At 40.6% G+C, this 22,447-nt stretch overlaps 1 protein-coding gene across 3 annotated transcripts in view; it reads left to right on the top strand.

The window, feature by feature from the left end:
- Positions 1-22,447, top strand: part of LOC126278013 (facilitated trehalose transporter Tret1-2 homolog) — a 172,404-nt gene that overhangs the window by 63,173 nt on the left and 86,784 nt on the right. Inside the window, exons 4-5 of one of the 3 annotated variants that reach the window (XM_049977719.1) lie at positions 5,362-5,655; positions 14,156-14,818. In XM_049977719.1, coding sequence (XP_049833676.1) covers positions 5,362-5,655; positions 14,156-14,659 — 798 coding nt within the window. In that variant the 3' untranslated portion in view covers positions 14,660-14,818. Of the gene's footprint in view, positions 1-5,361; positions 5,656-14,155; positions 14,819-22,447 lie in introns of those variants that run through there. The other 2 variants (XM_049977720.1, XM_049977722.1) reach the window with 2 other exon arrangements.

Below are 22,447 nucleotides of genomic sequence, written 5' to 3'. Positions count from 1 at the left end.
TGGTACTTTATACTTTCTATTTGGAGCATGAGCAGGAATAGTAGGAACATCAATAAGAACACTTATTCATGCTGAACGTGATCAACCCGGATCTCTAATTGGAGATGACCAAATTTATAATGTTATTATCACAGCTCACACATTCGTAATAATTTTCTTTATAGTAATAAGTATTATAATTCGTGGATTTGGTAATTGACTTGTTCCATTAATAATTGGTGCACCAGAAATAGCATTCCCACGAATAAATAATATAAGTTTTTGATTACTACCGCCTTCACTAACACTTCTTCTTACATCTTCTATTGTAGATAATGGTGCTGGTACAGGATGAACAGTTTACCCTCCTCTAGCAGGAGCTATTGCACACAGGGGTGCATCTGTAGATCTAGCTATTTTTTCACTACACTTAGCAGGTGTATCATCCATTCTTGGTGCAGTAAATTTCATTACAACAGCAATTAATATACGATCAGAAAGTATAACTTTAGATCAAAACCTTTATTTGTTTGATCTGTAGCTATTACAGCCCTGCTCCTCCTTCTTTCACTTTTAGCAGAAGCTATTACTATATTATTAACAGACCGAAATTTAAATACATCATTCCACTAATTTAACTTGCAATTATGCTCTAATAGGCAGTACGCGACCCCCGATGGCAAGGAGTCACACATCTGAGCGCGCACGCGTCGCCAGTATACCCAACACGCCACGGTCACGCGTCAACACACTCTGTCACCGGAGTTCAAGTCTTCTTTGCAACGTTGACTGGTAGTGACGCTCGTTCATGTTGGGTATCTCCTTTTTAAACTGCAGTGTTGAAACGGAGGACTTAAAGAAGCTTGTTAACGTGCCACCAAGGTCAAATGAACAGCAACTACTCGTGGGGAGATTCTGTATACAACCAACCCGCGGGGAGCTCTTCCGTCAACTTGCCCCGCTTGTTACTCACAACCGACATACATCGCGTGGCGACTCGGTACAACCGACCACTTCTGGTCCGCGCTGGCGAGCCACACTGCCCTCCCGTGTCCAACAGACTTCCTGAGCGCACGGCCGTACTTCCTCGCCACCACACGAAGTTACCACCGGTGAAAGATCTCACTTCCTCCGTAGCAGTTTCCCGGAAGCAAAACGCAGATATCGATAGCAGAGGAAAAAGGCAACCAAACAGCCGCTTAATGACAGACAACATATCAAACAAACATGTCAGGGGATGAAAAGGAAAACCAATGCAATTGAAACACAAGGTGTAGGACGAGTCGATACACGGCTCGGTGATGAACTGTAGTAACACCATTGTTCGACATTTGCGTGCAGTGAGTAGAGTCAAAATCAGGTATGTGGGTATAGCACACGCTAAGCCAAAGTCACAGAAATCAGTGGGTGGACACATGTGCACTTCTACTTGCTCGTCAGGAAGTGGCCCGTCATCACCACTGACCATTCCTATCCCGTATCGTTACTGGTCATGAGGAATAGTACCTTTATGCTAACGAAAAAAAGCCACACAAAGCAGCAACTCCCAATACAAAGCCCTGCACGTATCCACAAACGATAATATATATATATATATATATATAGTTTTTGACAGTAATGTTCTTGATAGTAACCATTGCCTGCCGCTGTGGCCGAGCGGCTCTAGGCGCTTCAGTCCGGAACCGTGTGGCTGTAGGGTCGCAGGTTCGACTCCTGCCTCGGGCATGGGTGTGTGTGATGTCCTTAGATTAGTGAGGTTTAAGTAGTTCTAAGTTCTAGGAGACTAATGACGTCAGATGTTAAGTCCCATAGTGCTCACAGCCATTTCAACCATAGTAACAATTATTGTTGAATGCTGGTACACTCAAATAAGCCAAAGACACGTATTTAAGTTTAGTAGTGTCATGCTACGTCGATATAATTTACTTACTGCAGTCTCGTGTACCAATGCTGACAAGTCTTTAAATTCACTTAATGTGAGGCAAGGCTTTGTGTGAAGTTGCTTAAAGAGATACACTGGAAAACCAGAGTTGCACGCAAGGACGTCATGTGGATTTAGCATTTTCCGTTGCCATGCGTCCAATTTGACGTTCACCTACTGGCGCTAAATGTCAGTTCTACTTTCGACAAGACGATATAATGGATTAAGAAGTATGCGTTCTGTAGCGTCTCGATTGTTTGAGCGAGTAGAAAAAAGTTCTACAGTTAAGGCACGTCTGACGAATATTTCAAGAAAATTTCCTAATACTTTTCCTTTTTTTATAAAGTAATGTTCTAAAAAACAGCATCGCTGCAGGATTCATCTGTAACGGCACGAAACGACATTTACCCAATGAAGGACTACAAAACAGTTCAAGCGGCTTGAAGAGTTTTCATTCACTGTGAATTCCACGAATTCGTAAGTTCTTTCTAGTAACAAATGGTCTGAAGATTATTACATTTTAACGACGTAATCTTTTATCTGTGGCTGCCCTGTGTACAAAATGGTAGAAAATAAAACAATTAAACTATCAGTACGATCTGAAGATGTTATTTATAATGATAAATGTTACAAGGGGATGGAAACGTTTCGGTAAGGCACTTAGTTTCTTTATCGAAAAGATTAGTCTACACACTACTTTTTAATCGCTGATTTTATGTAGCACGTTGACTGCTTCGGAAATCACGGAGAGTTCAGCATATTTCTACGTCACTCTTCCCTTCATATTGCCGGCCGCGGTGGTCTCGCGGTTCTAGGCGCGCAGTCCGGAACCGTGCGACTGCTACGGTCGCAGGTTCGAATCCTGCCTCGGGCATGGATGTGTGTGATGTCCTTAGGTTAGTTAGGTTTAAGTAGTCCTAAGTTCTAGGGGACTGATGATCTCAGCAGTTAAGTCCCTTAGTGCTCAGAGCCATTTGAACCAAGCTTCCCTTCATAATTAAAATTTGAATTACTAGCTCACCTCTTGCAGTCATTCTTCTGCTAAATGGTTGTCTGTGGCTGGTTAAACACAGTGCGAACACTTCACCGAAACGCCCAACTCACACAGTATTTATACACACATTGTTGGCCTTGACCACCAAGGGCGAATCTCCTGTGAGTCTTGACTTCACAAACCCCACACGACGAAACAAATTGTCCAATATAGTGTAAGCTTCAAGCACTTCATACCGACAGCATAACTGACACATACAATCCTGTACGGCGTGATATGCATACTTGAAATAAATACTTATAAAGTAAAAATCGCAGCCCATCACATATGTTTGTCGCAAGAAACATTCCATCCATAACGAAAAGCATAACAAATTACCCCTTTATCTGACTAAATGCTGTCATAGTAAATCAGATTGAATTGGAATACACAATCTAACCATTAACCTACAGCCAAACCTGTTTGCAATAGGAAGACCAAGATTAAGTATTTTGTTATAGGTTGTAAGTGGCAGACCTTCGTGGAAAAACCATGCATTTAGCACATCCCCGATATTGCGAAAAGAAAAGTAGGATCCAATAACGTCGGATCAGGGCAAGATAGTAAATAACTGGCAGATGAACCATAACTGATGTTCATTGGCATTACACACACATAACAAATACTAGGAATGTGACTATCTCGCTCCCTTGTATTTTAATACTACAGTACAGGTTGCCAACAAAAATGTATTTCCAACTAAGTATCATATAACTTTCATAACTAATATCAGAAATCACTCATATATTAACATGTAGAAAACACCTTAAGTGTTAATACAATTATAAAAACAAAGCAATGCTAAACAGTTAAACATGCCAACTCTCGTCCACAACAAATGTTTATTTACGATAACATGACGCAAGTCTTTTATATTTGACTTCTTATTATAGAACTGGATCTTCTGGTGTGGATAGAACCCTCTTATTCTGCCTGAACTTTAAAAGCTGAGTTAATACTGTCCTGTATGCTCGATGCATATGATTTCATGGTGCAGGCCATAGAAATTCCCACTTATTCGTTTTCTCGGCTGTTAGTGAAAATTTAGTATGATTGAAAACCAGGACTATATCACCGCCTTTATAGTCACAGATATGAGTAACTTCTCTATAAAAATAGGAATTACTTTGGTTTTCTCTCTTGGCTAAGTTTACCAATGCATGTATGATGATATCAGCACAAGATTGGTTATGTCGTACTGGTTCTGGAATGGATTTACACTCTTCATTAACTTCTGAGTCGTCAAACAGTAGCTCAAGTTGTTTTTAAACTGTTTTTGTGGTTGGCAACAAATCGTTAACTACTCTCTCGAAGAGTTCAAAAGATTCTGATCACTTGGTCTGCATAATACATAAATCGAATCAATTCATTGATATACCATTTGACTAAACTCCGTTCAGGATGTTATTTTGAAATCAAAGCCTTATTCGATTGCTCCAGAAAAGTTTCTCCGGTTGTAGCTCGCAAATAATGTGTCCATTGTCTGAGAGTGGCCTCTCAGGCTTGTTATCTCTCACAGAAGAATAAGGTTGTATGCATCTAGTAAGATGTGGCAAAAAAGGAAACGATGTGAATCGAAGTATGTGTTATGGAAGAATTTTCAAAATTTGCTGAAATGATAAGAAATTATGAGTTTCTCTACAGAATCGGCGAGGAAAGAAACATTTATCAAACACTGAAAATAAGAAAGAGTAGGGCGTTAGGGCAAGTGTTGGAGCGCATCCAACAAATACTTGAAGACGTTAGCTGCAACTGCTGCTCTCTGGAGAAGAAGTTGGGACGGGAAGGGGATTCGTGATGTGCCACATCAGATCAGTCAGAAGACTGACGACGAAGGAATAAAACCTCTTTCTTCCAGAAGCACATTTCTTAGTTATCTGGTCACGGAATTCAGGTGGCATTTGTCACAAATAGCTTTAGTTCTTTGTATTAGCGTGTTTAAAAATTCTTGGAATTTGAAACTTTTGTGCGGCGAGATATTTATTAGTATTTATCGGCTTGTGGTATACAATGTGGCCTGGAAGTCCACAAAGAAAACATTTAAAAATGATAATTTACCTTTCCTCTCCGTCCCTGTTGTGAGCTTAACGTTAAAGTGCATTCTGTGTACATAATCAAACAACAGGTGATGAATCTGAAAACCATGCGGTAAAAATCTGTAAAGCATTTATTCAAGAATGTCTCAGATCCTCAATCCAAATTTTGTTTGATAAGCCATATGATCGCACTTGTGTTAATAAGCGTTGACGTGGTACAGGTCAAGCTACTCTTTGTAAGTCAAGGAATACTGCATATGCCTGACGGCGTTGATCAAAGGATTTCACGATATCGTATATGAAAAGCACAGGGTAAAACATCGCACACAGTAATGTCAGTGGGGCGGTTTGTTAGGACTTTCTGTGAGATGGCCGTGTGTCCTTTGTCACAGGCACTGAGGTGGCTGCGCCGTGGGATCTCAGACGAGCAGGTGGAGCGCGAGATAGGGCGCATACGGTCATCGCTGGTTGCAGACGGCACGAAGGAGGGCAGCGCTGGACGCGTCTCGCTCAGGGAGATCTGCTCCAGGGCCTCACTGAAGGGCTTCGCTATCGTCATCGTCCTTGCGGCCAACTTGCAGTTCTGCGGCTCCTATGCTGTACTCAACTACGCCGTCATGATGTTCGACGAGGCTGGAGGATCCGTACCTTCCGAGGTGGCAACAATCGTACTAGGCGCTCTGCAGGTGCGTTACGTTCCTCAGTACAATAACTGATCAAATCTATCTGAGCACCTATTAATGAACGCTAGTATAGGGTTTGTCCACCGTCCTCCTTTATGACGGCTCGAACATTGCTGGTGAAACTTCGAAAAAATGATTTAAATAGCTCTGAGCACTATGGGACATCTGAGGTCACCAGTTCCCTCGAATTAGAACTACTTAAACCTAACTAACCTAAGGACTTCACACACACCCGTGCCCGAGGCAGCATTCGAACCTGCGACCGTAGCGGTTGCGCGGTTCCAGAATGAAGCGCCTAGAACAGCTCGGCCACTCTGGCCGGATTGAAACTTACACTAAAGAATCTAAATATCTGTACAGGAATGGCCCGCTATACTTCTGAAATCGCCAAGACCAGAGAAGGTAGTGAAGTTAGACCCTGGGGGCGAAATTTTGTCAACTATCCCAGTCGCGCTACTGGAGTGCCGCTACTATTTTCCCTTCTACAGTATACAAGTATTTTCCTGCATGGGACACCAGATGCGCATATCTATTTCATACTTAATCACTCCACTCTACTTTCACATTAGATTAGATTAGGTTCAGTTTTTATTCCATACACCTAAAAATGTGGTGAGTGTGGAAAATGTCACAAAGTATAATATAAAAATCATAGAACATTTTGATGTAATACTCACTTCCCTGATAGTTTGTTAGATTCTCAGAATTGTGAATACAGTACAGTAAAATGGAAGTGGTAATATTTATAGAATTAATACACTCTCACACAGAAACAGTTATGCACTTTTGATAAATTTATCATACACAAAATACCTAATCCTGACAGTTGTGACTAAATGCTGTCAGGACAGAAATTTAAAAGATATTTCTACTGAACGATCCCTGCTAAGATATTCATTTGTAGAGTAAAAGGGATGATTACCAAAAAGTCATTCAAACTCTGTTTAAACTGCGCTTTATCTTAACCCAAGTTTTTAATAGTTTCTGACAACTTATTATAAATGTGTGTTCCAAAATATTGGACCCCTTTTTTGGACAAAGGTAAGTGATTTTAGGTCTCTTTGTAGACTGTACTTATTCCTAGCATTGATACTAGGAATTGAGTTATTGGCTGGAAACAGAGACATGTTATGTACTACAAATTTCATTAAGGAATAAATATACTAAGAATTCCTTGAACAGGTTTCTACATTATATTCCCGAATTTAGCCTCAAATGATTCTTATTACACGCTTTTACACTCTAACCATTTTTGCTACGTTTCACGATTTACCCCAGAATACGATCCCATACGACCTAGTAAACGGAAAGTAAGCCAAGTATTCAAGATTTTTTTATATCTACATTTCCTAGAACTGATATCATTCACATTACAAATGCAAACTTGTTAAGGCTCTTCAGTAGTTCTGTGGTATGTCTTTCCAACAGAATTTCTTGTTGAGTTCTAATTCCAGAAATTTAACACTGTCAGCCTCTTCCATTTGCATGTCTTCGTATGTTGTACACATGATGGAAGCATATCTCACACAGGTTATCAACTGCGTATAGTGCTTCATTTCAAAGTTTAATGAGAGTGAATGAGCTTTAATCCAATTATTAATGTCGGTGAAAATTTGATTAGCATCCATTTCTAATACTGTACATGACTTGGTATTTATTGAAATGTTTGTATCATCTGCAAACAAAACAAACTTATTATATCGCAATGTAACAGATAAGAGGTCATTACTGTACACCGGAAAAAGCAGCGGATCAAGATGGAACCTTGAGGAACACCATATGTAATTAGTTTACAATTAGATGGAGATTGATTACTCACTCCAAAAGTATTTTGGAACGACACCTTTTGTTTACTGTTAGTTAGATGAGAAATGAAAAACTCTGCAGCATTTCCAGTGACACGATAATACTTCAATCTACTTAAGAGAATGCTGTGATTCACAGAGTCAAAGGCTTTTGTTACTTAACAGGAAATGTCAGTAGCCTCTAATTTGTTATATAATGAATTAAGTACATTCTCACTCTGCATGCAAAGAGGATTCATAACATCGAAATCCTTAAGGAACCAAAACTGTTACTTGGACAATATAGTATTTGCAGTCAGATGCTTAAGAAGGCGCTTGAACCCAATCTTTTCAAATAATTTTCAGAAAGAAGTGTAACGTACCTTCTCTCTGATTTTTTTGTTATTGTAGTTGTAGAGATATGAAATTATTGCATCGGTTTGCTTGGTCAGTCGTACTTCTGAATTTTCTGACATTAAATGGATCCCGAAACTTGAGTAATAAATACTTCGCGTGAAGTGCGATTTGCGGCATAAACAAAAATTAATTGCGGAGATGCAATCCACAGAATGTTAACAGAAAAGCTTTTGAACAATGCGTACGACTCACTAGACACATTCAGAGGGTCCGTACATTCGCGTACGAGTGGTTGCGATCTGATGAGAAAGACCTATCGTAAATTTTTTTGTGTAAAATAATTACGTCGTAGCACACTCGGAGATTGCCAACGTACAATCAGGGTAGAGGCACGTACTTTCTATCATTCCCCTGTGACCTGGGTAAAAGAATAGCGATTATTTAAATTTAAGAATATTTATTTTTCAATCGGACTCCTATTTTTTATACGAAAAGGAAGATTGCAGGTTCTGAATGTCTCGGCAAAAACACATCTAAATGAATCTTAGCGGCCACCAAAGGAAAGTAGTGAGCACAATCACGTACCTCTATTGTTGAGCAGCGCCGTCGTAAAGATCGTCGCCCCATCTAAAATTCGCCTTCTCGAATTAACAGAATAATTTGTACTCCATTGGCATGGAATTTAGGCTTTATTTTGTCAGAAATTTTAAAACACATTTTCCATTATTAAACACCATCATTTAACACACACATAGATATGAAACTATACAGTACGTCTTTACCCAAGCACATCAGAACAAAATGTTAGTTAATACCAGAAGTTATAAAAGAAATTAGTCCTTTGTCTCTCAATGATAAAAAAGTTTTTTAGAGTATTCCTCTGGTATGACAGTCGAACAAATTTGCTTCTTGTATCTCTGAGATTAAATTACAACATTTTTTAGTTCCTTTTCAGACGAAAAAAGCGAAATTGGTCGATAGTTCGACGGTATCTGTTCTTCTTCCTTCTTGTAAAGAGGCTTAATTTCAGCACATTTTAGCCAGTCTGAAAATATTCCACTGATAAGAGACTGATTAACAAACAGTTTAAGGTACACCTCGACTCATATGAACACTCTTTAATTAACTAAATTGCTGTGTTATCATAAGCTCTAGAATACTTTGACTTTCCGGATATAAACTGATTAGAACTGTATGTTCTGTATCCTCTCGTCGATCGATCCCTAGAGATTGTACATGGTGGGAGAAATCACCCTGTATAAGAAGTTGAAAATGAAGTGAAAGTGCCATGCGAGTGTACACTACCCTCCACCCACACATAATGTTAGAACGTGTGGCCATGTGCGTTCCCCCATTTAATTAAAAATTAAACTGTAGTAGTACAATCAATTGACCATGTACTTGTACTCGATAGAGATTGATACGCATTGAAAACACGGTAATGACTAATTTTGTTTTATATTTATGAATTATGTTATTATAAACAGCAATTAGTATATGAATGGATTCAACAGACTATGAAGTTGTATTCTGTATATGCAACAGAATATTTCAATAGTTAAATTGATCATTGTGGCTCACTAGAGTAACAGATGTTATGGCCTTGCACGTGAGAAAGCACATAACTGTCTCATAATCATAATTTGTTAAGACATGTTGATTAACCTGGTTATACAGCCACTGTCATCAGTTAATAGCAAATTAAAACTGTACGATTTACATATATGCATCGAGTGCACATTTCAATTTATTATTGTAATTGTATATAGTTCAATGCTGTAATCATAAAGTGAGTGGATTTTGAATATTAACTGTTTCATAATTTTTATGCCTGTAAGATAAGACATTTCGACAACAGCAGCAATAAACTACGTACAATCAGCTGCGTCACACACTTTAATGTTCATATTCTAAGACAGATGACATATTGGGTATATGTGCACACAAACAGTACATCTCAGTATGAGCAAGAATTCGATAATCAAGTAGGCAGCTGAATAGGCTTGATTATATATTGTTATATTTATGTGGCAGTATAAGTATAATATATATATACAGGGAGTTACAAAAAGGTACTGCCAAACTTTCAGGAAACATTCCTCACACACAAATAATGAAAAGATGTTAGGTGGACAAGTGTCCGGAAACGATTAATTTCCTTGTTAGAACTCATTGACCCTCCGCCACACACCGTCAGGTGGCTTGCGGAGTATGGATGTAGATGTAGATGTAGATTTTAATTTCGTCAGTATGTACTGTACTTCCTCGATTCACAGCCAGTCGGCCCAATTGGAGGAAGGTAATGTCGACTTCGGTGCTTGTGTTGACATGCGACTCATTGCTCTAAAATACTAGCATGAAGCACATCAGTACGTAGCTTCTACACGTTAGTGTTCATCACGAACGTGGTTTTGCAGTCAGTGCAACGTTTACAAATGCGGAGTTGGCAGATGCCCATTTGATGTATGGATTAGCAAGGGGCAATAGCCGTGGCGACGTACGTTTGTATCGAGACAGATTTCCAGAACGAAGCTGTCCCTACAGGAAGACGTTCGAAGCAATTGATCAGCGTCTTAGGGAACACGGAACATTCTAGCTTATGACTTGCGACTGTGGAAGACCTAGAACGACGAGAACACCTGCAATGGACGAGACAATTTATCGTGCAGTTGACAATAACCCTACTGTCAGCGCAAGAGAATTTGCTGCTGTACAAGGTAACGTTGACCACGACACTGTATGGAGAGTGCTACGGAAGAACCAGTTGTTTCCGTACCATGTACAGCGTATGCTGGTACTATCAGCAGGTGATTGGCCTCCACGGGTACACTTCTGCGAATGGTTCATCCAACAATGTGTCAATCCTCATTTCAGTGCAAATGTACTCTTTACGGATGAGGCTTCATTCCAACGTGGTCAAATTGTAAGTTTTCACAAACAACATTTGTGGGCTGACAAGAATCCGCACCCAATTGTGCAAACACGTCATCAACACAGATTTTCTGTGAACATTTCAGCAGGCATTGTTGGAGATGTCTTGATTGGGCCCCATGTTCTTCCACCTACGCTCAATGCTGCATGTTATCATTATTTCATACGGGATACTCCACCTGTCCTGCTAGAACATGTGCCTTTACGAGTACGCCACAACATGTGGATCATTCACGATGGAGCTCCTGCACATTTCAGTTGAAATGTTCGTACGCTTCTCAACAACAGATTCGGTGACCGATGGATTGGTAGAGGCGGATAAATTCCATGGCCTCCACGCCCTCCTGACCTCAACACTCCTGACTTTCATTTATGGGCGCATTTGAAAGCTCTTGTCTACGCAACCCCGGTACCAAATGTAGAGACTTCGTTCTAGGCGCGCAGTCCGGAACCGTGTGACTGCTACGGTCGTAGGTTCGAATCCTTCCTCGGGCATGGATGTGTGTGATGTCCTTAGGTTCGTTAGATTTAAGTAGTTCTAAGTTCTAGGTGACTGATGACCACAGCTGTTAAGTCCCAAAGTGCTCAGAGCCATTTTTTGTGGAGACTTCGTGTTCGTATTGTGGACGGCTGTTATACAATACGCCCTTCTCCAGGGTGCATGTATCCTCGCTAACGGAGGACATTTTGAATATTTCCTGTAACAAAGTGTTTGAAGTAACGCTGGTGCGTTCTGTTGCTGTGTGTTTCCATTCCATGATTAATGTGATTTGAAGAGAAGTAATAAAATGAGCTCTAACATGAAAAGTAAGCGTTTCCGGACACATGTCCACATAACATATTTTATTTCTTTGTGTGTGAGGAATATTTCCTGAGTCACCTAACGTTACCGCTGGATATATTCCGTAAACCACATCAAATACTGACGAACCGATTCCACAGACCGATCGTGAGGAGAGGGGCTAGTGAAACTGTTTAATACAAACCACACAAAAATGCGAGGGAGTATATTCTTTAACACAAACCTACGTTTTTTTAAATGGAACCACGTTAGTTTTGTTAGCACATCTGAACATATAAACAAATACGTAATCAGTTCCGTTTGTTGCATTGTAAAATGTTAATTACATCCGGATATATTGTAACCTAAAGTTGACGCTTGAAACCTCCGACGTTCAGTTAGGTGTTATAACAAACACGGGCTACGGTCGGCGAGCAGCATCTGCATAGACATGTTTACGATGACGACCGTGTTTACGGGTGTGGCTGTAGTGCTCTGTTGTGGTTTGGTCTAGCTGTCGCAGTGTCCGCATGTAGCGCTTGCTGCTATTGTTATTCTGCATTTGTCTCCGTACTCAGACCAGCTGTAGTACACCGTGTTACCAGACGTCTGTGATAGTGTAGTGTTGTAGGAACTGTGACCATGGTGTATTCGAACTCTGGAATGGCGGAGATGATACTCATCTATTGCGAGTGTCGACGAAATGCAGCTGAAGCCTGCAGGGTGTATGCAGAACGGTACCCGGACAGAGAGCATCCAACGTGCCGCACATTGCAAAACATCTACCGCCAACTGTATGCAACAGGTAAGGTCGTAGCACGCAAACGGGTTCGTAAGAGACCCGTCACAGGAGAAGCGGGTGCAGTTGGTGTGTTACCTGCTGTTGCCATGAACCCACACATGAGTACACGCGACATTGCGAGAGCCGGTGGACTGAGTCAAAGTAGTGTCATGCGCATACTGCATCGTTACCGCTTTCACCCGTTTCAAGTGTTGCTACATCAGCAATTACATGGTGATGACTTTAATCATCGAGTGTAATTCTGTCAATGGCATTAACAGAGAATGCGTTGCAGTTCTACCTGTTTACCGATGAAGCGGGTTTCACAAACGACGGGGCAGTGAATCTATGGAACATGCATTACTGGTCCGTGGACAATCCTCGCTGGCTCAGACAGGTAGAGCGACAGCGACCGCGGAATCATTGGCGACCACCTCATTGGTCCTCACTTCATTGCAGAGATCCAAACAGCTGCAACGTACATCGCCTTTCTACAGAATGATCTGCCAACGTTTCTCGAAAATGTCCCACTGGTAACGTGTCGACGTATGTGGTATCAGCATGATGGTGCACCTGCACATTCCGCAATTAATACTAGGCTGACCCTTGACAGTATGTTCGACGGGCCTTTCATAGGACGTGGAGGACGCATAAATTGGCCAGCCCGATCTCCTGATCTTACACCTCTGGACTTCTTTCTGTGGGGTATGTTAAAGGAGAATGTGTACCGTGATGTGCCTACAACCCCAGAGGATATGAAACAACGTATTGTGGCAGCCTGCGGCGACACTACGCCAGATGTACTGCGGCGTGTAAGACATTCATTACGCCAGAGATTGAAATTGTGTGCAGCAAATGATGGCCACCACATTGAACATCTATTGGCCTGACATGTATTGACTCACTCTATTCCACTCCGTAATTGAAGACGGAAAACACTTGTGTACGTGTACCTCACCCCTCATGGTAATGTACATGTGCGTCAGTGAAAAAAACCAATAAAAATGTGTTAGCATGTGGACGTAATGTACTGTTCCACTGTCTTCTGTACCTAAGGACCATCACCTTTCCCTTTGATTCCCTTCGTAATACGGTGATCTCCGATACACACGATCGAACAGTGGAGGAGTGGTACTCAAGCGTCAACTTTAGGTTACAATATCTCCAGATGTAATTAACATTTTACAATGCAACAAACGGCACTGATTACGTATTTCTTTGTATGTTCAGATATGCTAAGAAAACTAACGGGGTTCCATTTTTAAAAAACGTAGTTTTGTGTTAAAAAAACATAGTTCCGTGCATTTTTTATGGTTTGTATTAACCAATTACACTAGCCCCTATCCTCACGTTCGGTCTGTGGAATCGATTCATCAGTATTTGATGTGTTTTAAGAAATATATCCAGCGGTAATTTTAGGTGACTCACCAAAAGGATGTAGGTTGCAGTGGGTACTGGGAGATGAAGAGGCTTGCACAGGATAGAGTATCATGGAGAGCTGCATCAAACCAGTCTCAGGACTGAAGACCACAACAACAACAACAACAACATACACTTCATGGAGAGTTTGTTCCCTTTTGTGCACAGGTCTCATGTATAGTATGAAACAGACGAAAATCAGTCAAAAACAAAATAACCGGTACAGATTTGTATTGGAAACGCAGTTTTTAACATTGATAAACATCCAACACTGCATATACAAAATATTTTCAACAAATATGGTGTTTCGTGTACGTATTTTATTAACCCTGTATGTTAATACATAATTTCTAAAATAACCTAGACAGTCACGCCCTCAGTACCCTAATATTTCGGAAAGAAATATTGTACAAATGTTTGTAAATCTTTACTTTTTACTTGTTGGAACAGGTAGTTGGCACTGTAGCTTCCATGGTGGCTGTGGACCGCCTAGGTCGACGACCCCTCCTGTTCCTCTCCAATGGGGTTGTCGGGACTTCCGTCACAGTGATGGGGGTCTACATGTACCTCAAGCAAGATACGCAGACGGACCTGTCTTCCGTCGGCTGGCTGCCCGCCACATGTCTCTCGATATACATCCTGATGCTGGCGTTTGGGCTGAGCTCACTGCCACATGTGGTGCTCTTGGAGATTGTCGCTCCGAGGATCAGAGGTCTGGCCGCCATAGCTACATACACAGTGATCGCTGGCGCCGCGACCATCATGACCAAACTTTATCCAGCGATGTCAGAGGCAATGGGAGCTTATGGTAGCTTCTGGTTCTTCGCAGCTGTCTGTCTGACCTGCGCTGTCATTGGGTGGTGGTTGCTGCCAGAAACCAAGGGACGACCTCTAGAGGACATCCTAAAGGAACTCAACGGTTCAAAGGACGTCATTGTTAGCAGCTCCCAATGAAGTGCTCTAAATGTATCACAAATATCTGATAATCTGTCACCCTACATTTTCATAATGTTTAATCCCCTGTGTGCAGTTTTAAAATGTAGGGGAGCATTATACTATTATATTGCCTCACGAGCTGAAATATGCTTCTTGACTAAAGATTTGACATATGGTCCTGAGCTGTGTTCTTCACCCATCGGTTTGACAAAGCTGTTCATATAGCTACTGATATAAAGACGAAATGGTCTCAGCATACGATATCGTCCCACGCTCTGCTTCCCAGATACCTCTTCAAAGTCTGCATCTAAACTGTTCACCACTGAAAATCTGAAAATATACTTAAGACTTATGGTGAGTAGAGCACTCCAGTATGCATACTACAAATGTTTCATACGTGAAAAAGCTTTAGTACCGCAAGATTTTCATATGCTTTCTGCCATTGTAAATAATTCACCTTGAGTGTTCTGGGACAAACATAAGTGACCACGCTGTACAAGTAGTGAATAAGGTCTATGACTCTGTGTTCAAGTTTATCTGTCGTTCTCTTATCACCTCCTCAGTTGTACATCGGTGGGGCATTCTTAACTGGGACATAGTAAAGAGCAGTTGAGGTTTTAATGAAGGAGAATTGATAACTTTGTATCTGAGAAAGGTTATATGGAATACTTAGCTACGGAGATTAAAACTTATTTGTAAGCATTTGTTATTTGATTCTGCTGATAGAGAAGATTCGTTGAAGGAATTTTTTCAAGTAATCAATGCGTCTGCAAGAATGAAATGTTGGTCAGAAGAATTGAAGGAAATCTTTGTCCCTTAGCTAACTGCTAATATTGATGACTAGTATTGTTTGAGCCTTTTGTTAACATTACGTCACAAGTAGTGCAATTAATTTAAATGTCTATAATTTTTTTAGTAATAAGAGAATTTTATAATTTTTAGCGTTTCCTAATATTATAGAATATTTTTGACAATAATTAGAGTATAATTTTTCAAGAACAAAATTCTTTAAAGTAAAACGCTCCTCCATCTTTCTTACTAAAGTTTTGAATATTTTGTTTTGTGTGCATTGCACCTTACGCCGAACCCAGCCACACATTGTTTGTGACTGGTATAAACAAATTTTGCAGTGAGCTGATTTTTTTTCTTTACCTGCTGCATCTGGTGATTTCTATCTGCTTTCAAGAACGTCAGCACCACAGACAGAAAACAATATGCTGACAAGAGAACCTCCCCCCCCCCCTCAGATTAAGCGATAAGATGGCTTAATGGATAGCCCGTCAGAAACGGAAGAGGTTTTACTGAATTATGAAAAAAAAGCTAAATAGAAACAGTGAGTCATCCAAGCTTAAGAAGCAAAAAACTGAGAAGTTTGTAAGAGCCATGATGTCATAGTTAAGTGGTTACGGTCACGGTGTTCATAGGCAAAGCGGGCGAGTCGGGTTGTAAATTCCCAGTGCCTTTTTTTTCCAGTCCGTTCATTCACTGAAATGTTTGTTCTCTTTCTCTAGTCTTGGTAGTTCTCACACCATATATTGTTTATAGAATATAAATCACATGGTAAGAATACATTACCGTCACAAGTAAATCTGATGTACAGTGGGAGCAAGCGATAGACCACATAGGCATCTCACACAAATGAAAACAACACATAAACGGACGTGAACTATGTCACAACAAAGGAATTCAAGAGTCAAAACTTCCAACACGGAATGCAATTTCAAAAATATTAAAACCATATGTTTTGACAGAGCACAGAGAAACTGTGTGATGGCGGAACTGTTGCTTTCATTAGCTGCACATTAAGAACCAACTATTCTTCTTTTAGCCGGCCGCGGTGGTCTCGCGGTTCTAGGCGCGCAGTCCGGAACCGTGAGACTGCTACGGTCGCAGGTTCGAATCCTGCCTCGGGCATGGATGTGTGTGATGTCCTTAGGTTAGTTAGGTTTAAGTAGTTCTAAGTTCTAGGGGACTGATGACCACAGCAGTTGAGTCCCATAGTGCTCAGAGCCATTTGAACCATTGTTCTTCTTTTAGTGTTCAACCCTGAGGTTGGTTTGCAGCAGAGCGCCATTCCTCTCTTCTGTCTGCTTTCCTCTTCATTTCCACATATGTGTTACATCCAACGACATTCATGATCTGTTGCATGTATGATATCCTTGGTCGCCCCCGCCGATTCCTTCCCTCAATAACTCCTTCTGCTATTGTTCCAATGATATTGTTGTGTCGTAGGATGTGCCCTACAAGTTTGTCTCTTCTTGTTTGGATGTGCCTCCACAGAGATCTGGTTTCCTGTACTCTTCTAAGCACCTCTTCATTTGTTACTTTGTCTGTCCAGCTGATCTTCATCATCCTTCTATAGCACCACATCTCCAGGGCCTCTAGCCGTCTTCTCTCTGCTCTTCCAACTGTCCAAGTTTCACATCCATATAGGGCCACACTCCAAACGAAACCTTTCATGATGCGTTTCCTTATTTTCAGACTGATGTTGTTGCTGGTGAGTAAGTTCCTTCTCCGATTAAATGCAATTTTGGCCTTTTGTATTCTGGTCGCAATTTCTTTCCGGCTTCTACCATCCCTTGTGATTTTGCTTCCCAGGTAAGTAAATTCCTGTATCACTTCCAGCTCCTCTCTTCCAATTCTAATTCTCGGAGGTTCATATTCTGCTCCTGTACTGCATACCATCACTTTAGTCTTTTTCTTGTTTATTCTCATTCCATACTGATTGTATAGAATTTTTTCCGTTGTTCTGAGGACTTCCTCTAGATCTTCTTCTGTCTCCGTGACTATAGCAATATCATCTGCATAACGTACCATGTCTATCTTCTGCCCATTAATTTTGATCCCCACCTCAGTAGTTTCTCGAACTTGGTCTATAGCTTCCTGGATGTAAGCATTGAATATAAGAGGAGACAGAGCACATCCTTGTCTTACCCCTTTTCTAATATTTGCTTGTTGTTCCTGGTGACAGTTCCTAATCACTGCCACCTCATTCTTATAGAAACTGAGTATCACGCGGATGTCTTTGTACTTTATTCCAATTTTCCTCAGCACTCTGAACATCTCTTGCCAGATAACGTTATCAAATGCCTTTTCCATGTCTATAAAGGCAATATAAGTTTGTTTATTTTTCTGTAATTGCTTTTCGATAATGAGTCTTAGTGCCAGAATCGCCTCTCTTGTTCCCAATCCCCTTCTGAAACCAAACTGATCTTCACTCAGCATATCCTCCACCTTCTCTTCAATTCTCTTCAGAACTATTTTTATGAGAATTTTTGATGCATGTGATATTAGGCTAAGAGTTCGGTGCTGTTCACATTTTGTAGCTGCTGCCTTCTTTGGTATAGGAACAATGATACATTTCTGGAAGTCTGTCGGTATCTCTCCTGTATTATAGATGGACCTAATAAGTTTAAGCAGCATCATTTTCATGCCGTCACCAGCATTCTTTATTAGTTCTGCAGGGATGTCATCTATACCCGTTGCTTTGTTGTCCTGTAGTTATTTTAGAGCTCTGTCAAATTCTTCTTGCAGAATGCCATCTCCCTTGTCATCTTCGTCTACTTCCTCTTCTCTTCCTATTATTTCCTCCGAAAGAGGTGTTCCAGCAAACAACTCCTCTATGTATTCTTTCCATCTCTTCAGCATGTCTTCACCAAACAGCATTTTCTCCTCTTTATTTTCTATTGTGCCTGAGAGTACTGTTTTACGTTTGTTAAAAAAAATTGATTTGCTGTTCTGTAGGCTAAATCAGTTCTTCCGTTTTGCATATTTTCTTCTACTTTCCTGCACATTTCTCCAAGAAAATTTTCTTTTGCTTTCCTAGCTTCTCTATTAACTAAATTCCTTAGTCTTTCAGCTTTTCCTTGTTCCTCAGTTGCATTTTTGTATAATCTTCTGTTTTCTATAAGCTTAATAATATCTGCTGTAATCCATTTCCTCTTGTTTTTGGGTTCAGTTCTTCCAACTATCTTTTCTGCTGCTTTGTATATACCAGATTTAATCTGATTCCAGTCTTCATTTACTCCACCATGTTGAAAATTTTTAATTAGGTTGTCTGTTTCATGAGCATAGTGCTTTGCCAGTCCCTCAGTTTTCAGTTTTTCTAGTTCCCATTTAAGTTTTACTGGCTTCTTCTTCAAACGTTTGAATCTCAGTGAACTTTTCATCATGACCAGGTTATGATCACTGCCTATGTCTGCAGATGGGTAGCTCCTGCAATCTTTTATCTGGTTCCTAAAACGTGCTTTCACTAGAATGTAGTCAATCTGTTGTCTCCTCAGGTCTCCAGGGGCCTTCCATGTATATCTTCTTCGTTTGTGGTGTTGGAAAAGTGTGTTTGCAACAACTAATTGGTGCTTTGAGCAGAACTCGATCAGTCGGTCACCTCTTTCATTTCTTCTTCCAAGTCCATATCTGCCAACAATTCCTTCCTCCGGGTCTTCACCCACAATCGCGTTCCAGTCCCCCATGGCAATCAGGTTTTCATCTCCCTTAACATTTCTCATCGCATCACTTATTTCTTCGTATATTTCGTCAATGACTGCATCTTCTTCTTTGGATGTTGGCATGTATATTTGTATTATCAAAGTGTCCTTTGGTTTAGTTTCAAGTTTGACTAGTATTATTCGAGAGCTATATTGCACATATCCCTTGACACGTGAGCCATAGTTTTTCCTCAAAATTATTCCAACTCCTCCCATTCCCGGTGTATCTTGGTCAGTTCCGGTGTGAATGACTCTGTATTCTCCAGACCAGAAATCACCTGGTTTTCATTATTTCCTTGGAAGAGATCACATTCACATTGATACTCACTCACCAACTTAGGTCATGTCATATGACACACGTCTGTGACACAGCAGATTTATTTTCCGTTGGAGGTTTCCGGTGACTTGTCGCCTTGTCATCAATGGTTTGCGGTTTCCATTCGAAAGCCACTTCCTTTTGGCTGCTAATAGAGTAGTTGTGCAGACTCAACTTTCATTATCGATCTCTTCCTGTCCCAAATGGACGTTACAACGCGGCACTGACACAAGTTAGGAATACAGCGAACCACGAAAAAGAGGGTAGCTTTGAAAACGGCTCGCCAGCGTTGCAGTCCAGCACGGGGAACACTTTACCTTGACACCGTCGCTTCTCTTCTGCACTTCTTAAGCTTGGACCGTTCATTGTTCATATTTTGCTTTTTTTGTCACAGTTCAGTACAGCTTCTTCCTGTTTTCAAGGTCAATTTGTATTTACTTTTTGATGGGCTGTCCGCCAAGACCTCTTACCTCTAAATCTGAGGGGGGTGCGATGGGGAGGTTTTATTGTGAGCATAAAGTAAGTTACTTTTACATAAGGGCATATCTCACTTTGTATTCTTATGATGAAACAGTTTGTAGTCATAATTATCGAGTGTTGTGCTGAGCTATCAGTTTAATTTATAGTAAACACTGCAGGTAATCTCAGCAGTTGTTTTTCTTCTGCGTAGAGCCACATTTTTCAGAAACTGCACGTCATATCATGTAACTTTCATAATATACTTCACTATTGAGTTTCACTTAAATGTTTTTCACTGAGTGATCCATTACTTACTCTTGGCATTCAAATATAATAATTTTCGTTATTTGAAACTTAGTATATAACAAAGCTTAAAGTTTTGTTTCATGGAACTGTTCATAAGCACAACAGAGGGCCAACGAACAGCCAGTGTTGTACACCAGTTGAATACGATGTCTACGTAAAGCACACGTTCCAGCAGGAGAAAACTTTTGAAAAAAGAATAATCTTTACTTCGTTTTTAGATAATTTTTATAGGAAGCTTACAGCATATAGGTAGATAAATGCTCTATCCACTGTCTTCAACTGTGGTATCGTTAGCATAGTGAGATATGAATACTGTTACTGCACGAAACTCATGAACGGCCAACTGGCACTCACAGTACCGCTAATTACTTGCACTATTTATGATATTTCCGCTGCAAAACAAAATGCTAGTGAAAGAATCTATAACCTACGGTATTTACACTTGATAACTGATTTCCATAATTCGTATGCTAAAAGCGTGGCTTAAACCATTTTCTACGCTGGAAAGGATACTTTTCGGATCACGTCAATAATATTGCCTTTCTTCACTTCCAGGTTCGACGTGAGCTCTGGTTGAGAGAGTCACACCTTGTGGGATGACATTTTTTGGGAAGGAGAAACCCACAGCCACTTGATTTGAGCAGTAATTATAATTTTTCGACCCCCCCCCCCCCCCTTGCTTAATACATAAAACTACTGCGACTAGCACCACATTGGTTCATAATGTCAGACAGATTGTCAGATAAGGCTGTTTCATTATTTTACTTGTGGTACTTGCCTCTTCGATATCTATCCCAAATGTTAATTTTAGCAATGTACGTAATTCAATGTGGACACCTTCACTGCTACTGTGCGATCCACACTGAGATAGGGTTACTTCCCTCAGGAGCGTCTACCTGCGTCACACGCATTAATTACGTGAACAGCCTGCAGGGGTTGGCAGCAACAGAGCGACAAAACATGAGGCTTTCATGCGATCGTCAGAATAGCTTAATACCCTTCTGGTCGGTTCCTTTTCTTTATGGGACTTCTATAATAAACCAGCTACATCGAAGGGGCAGTAAGTTTGGGGGAAAATTTAGATACACATTGGTATATAAATAATTGTCATGAGCTGTGCTCTAATAAGACTGTGAAGTAATATCTGAAGTCACTGAGGATGCGGCCACCATACACCATAAACAAATTGTTACCAGCTTTGTAGTAGCATGTATCAGCTTTTTAATTGAATTTATACCCACCATGAACTGAGTGACTACCTAAGCTGTTATCAACGTCTCCTTATGTGTGTATTAGCTCTACTCCTGTTGGCCAATTGTACGAGCATCTTCTAAGTGAAGGGTCGATACGCTTAGGCGATATATACATGCAGGGAGAGATAGAGGATGGACATATTGGGGTGGTGCGGGGGTTGGAAGGGGACAAACGAAAAAGTTTTTCTATCATTTATAGCTGTTTTACATAATACTGTGTATTGTAAGAAATACTGTATCTACTTAGTTCAGCTGTTAATAGTCCTTCTCGTTGCGAATATGCAGATTTAGGACATTTAGAGCTGTTGAAAAATTCGGAAGACGTGCGTCATTTTAATAATAACATTTTTAACTTTATATATGAACAGTCATTCTTCAGAATTTCACTAAAAGAGTGTTGAATAAAAATATCGGAAATTTCTCGCGCTTAAATTCTAGAAGAACAGCAATCAAAAGATTGTCATAAAGGTGAATGTGGCGCACATAAAAAAATGGCTCTGAGCACTTTCTGACTTAACTTCTGAGGTCATCAGTTCCATAGAACTTAGAACAACTTAAACCAAACTAACCTAAGGACATCGCATACATCCATGCCCGAGGCAGGATTCGAACCTGCGACCGAAGCGGTCGCGCGGTTCCAGACTGCAGTGCCTAGAACCGCTCGGCCACTGCGGCCGGCATGGCGCACATCGTTTCTACTTTTTGTGCGAGCCAGAGATTACTCAATTTCATGTAACGTTGTCACTAAGTTTAGTATTGGACAACTGCGTGGAAGCTTCACAATTCGATGTAAAGAACATAATAGAAAAGGTCAAGCTTCTACATATACCGAAAGAGCCAAAACTGCACTGCAAAGCACATTTAAAATGGTTTAAAAATTATGTGAACTATACCTAGAGGCCCTAATATGTACATTTTGGAAGAAATGGAAACGCACACACATACGAATAGATTTACCAATGACTTCCTCAACGAGCGAACCGAC

Source organism: Schistocerca gregaria, chromosome 6 (genome assembly GCF_023897955.1).
Source record: "Schistocerca gregaria isolate iqSchGreg1 chromosome 6, iqSchGreg1.2, whole genome shotgun sequence".
Classification (NCBI taxonomy): Eukaryota; Metazoa; Arthropoda; class Insecta; order Orthoptera; family Acrididae; genus Schistocerca; species Schistocerca gregaria.
Note: the sequence above shows the minus strand (reverse complement) of the source record. Positions and strands in the feature narration are given on the sequence as shown.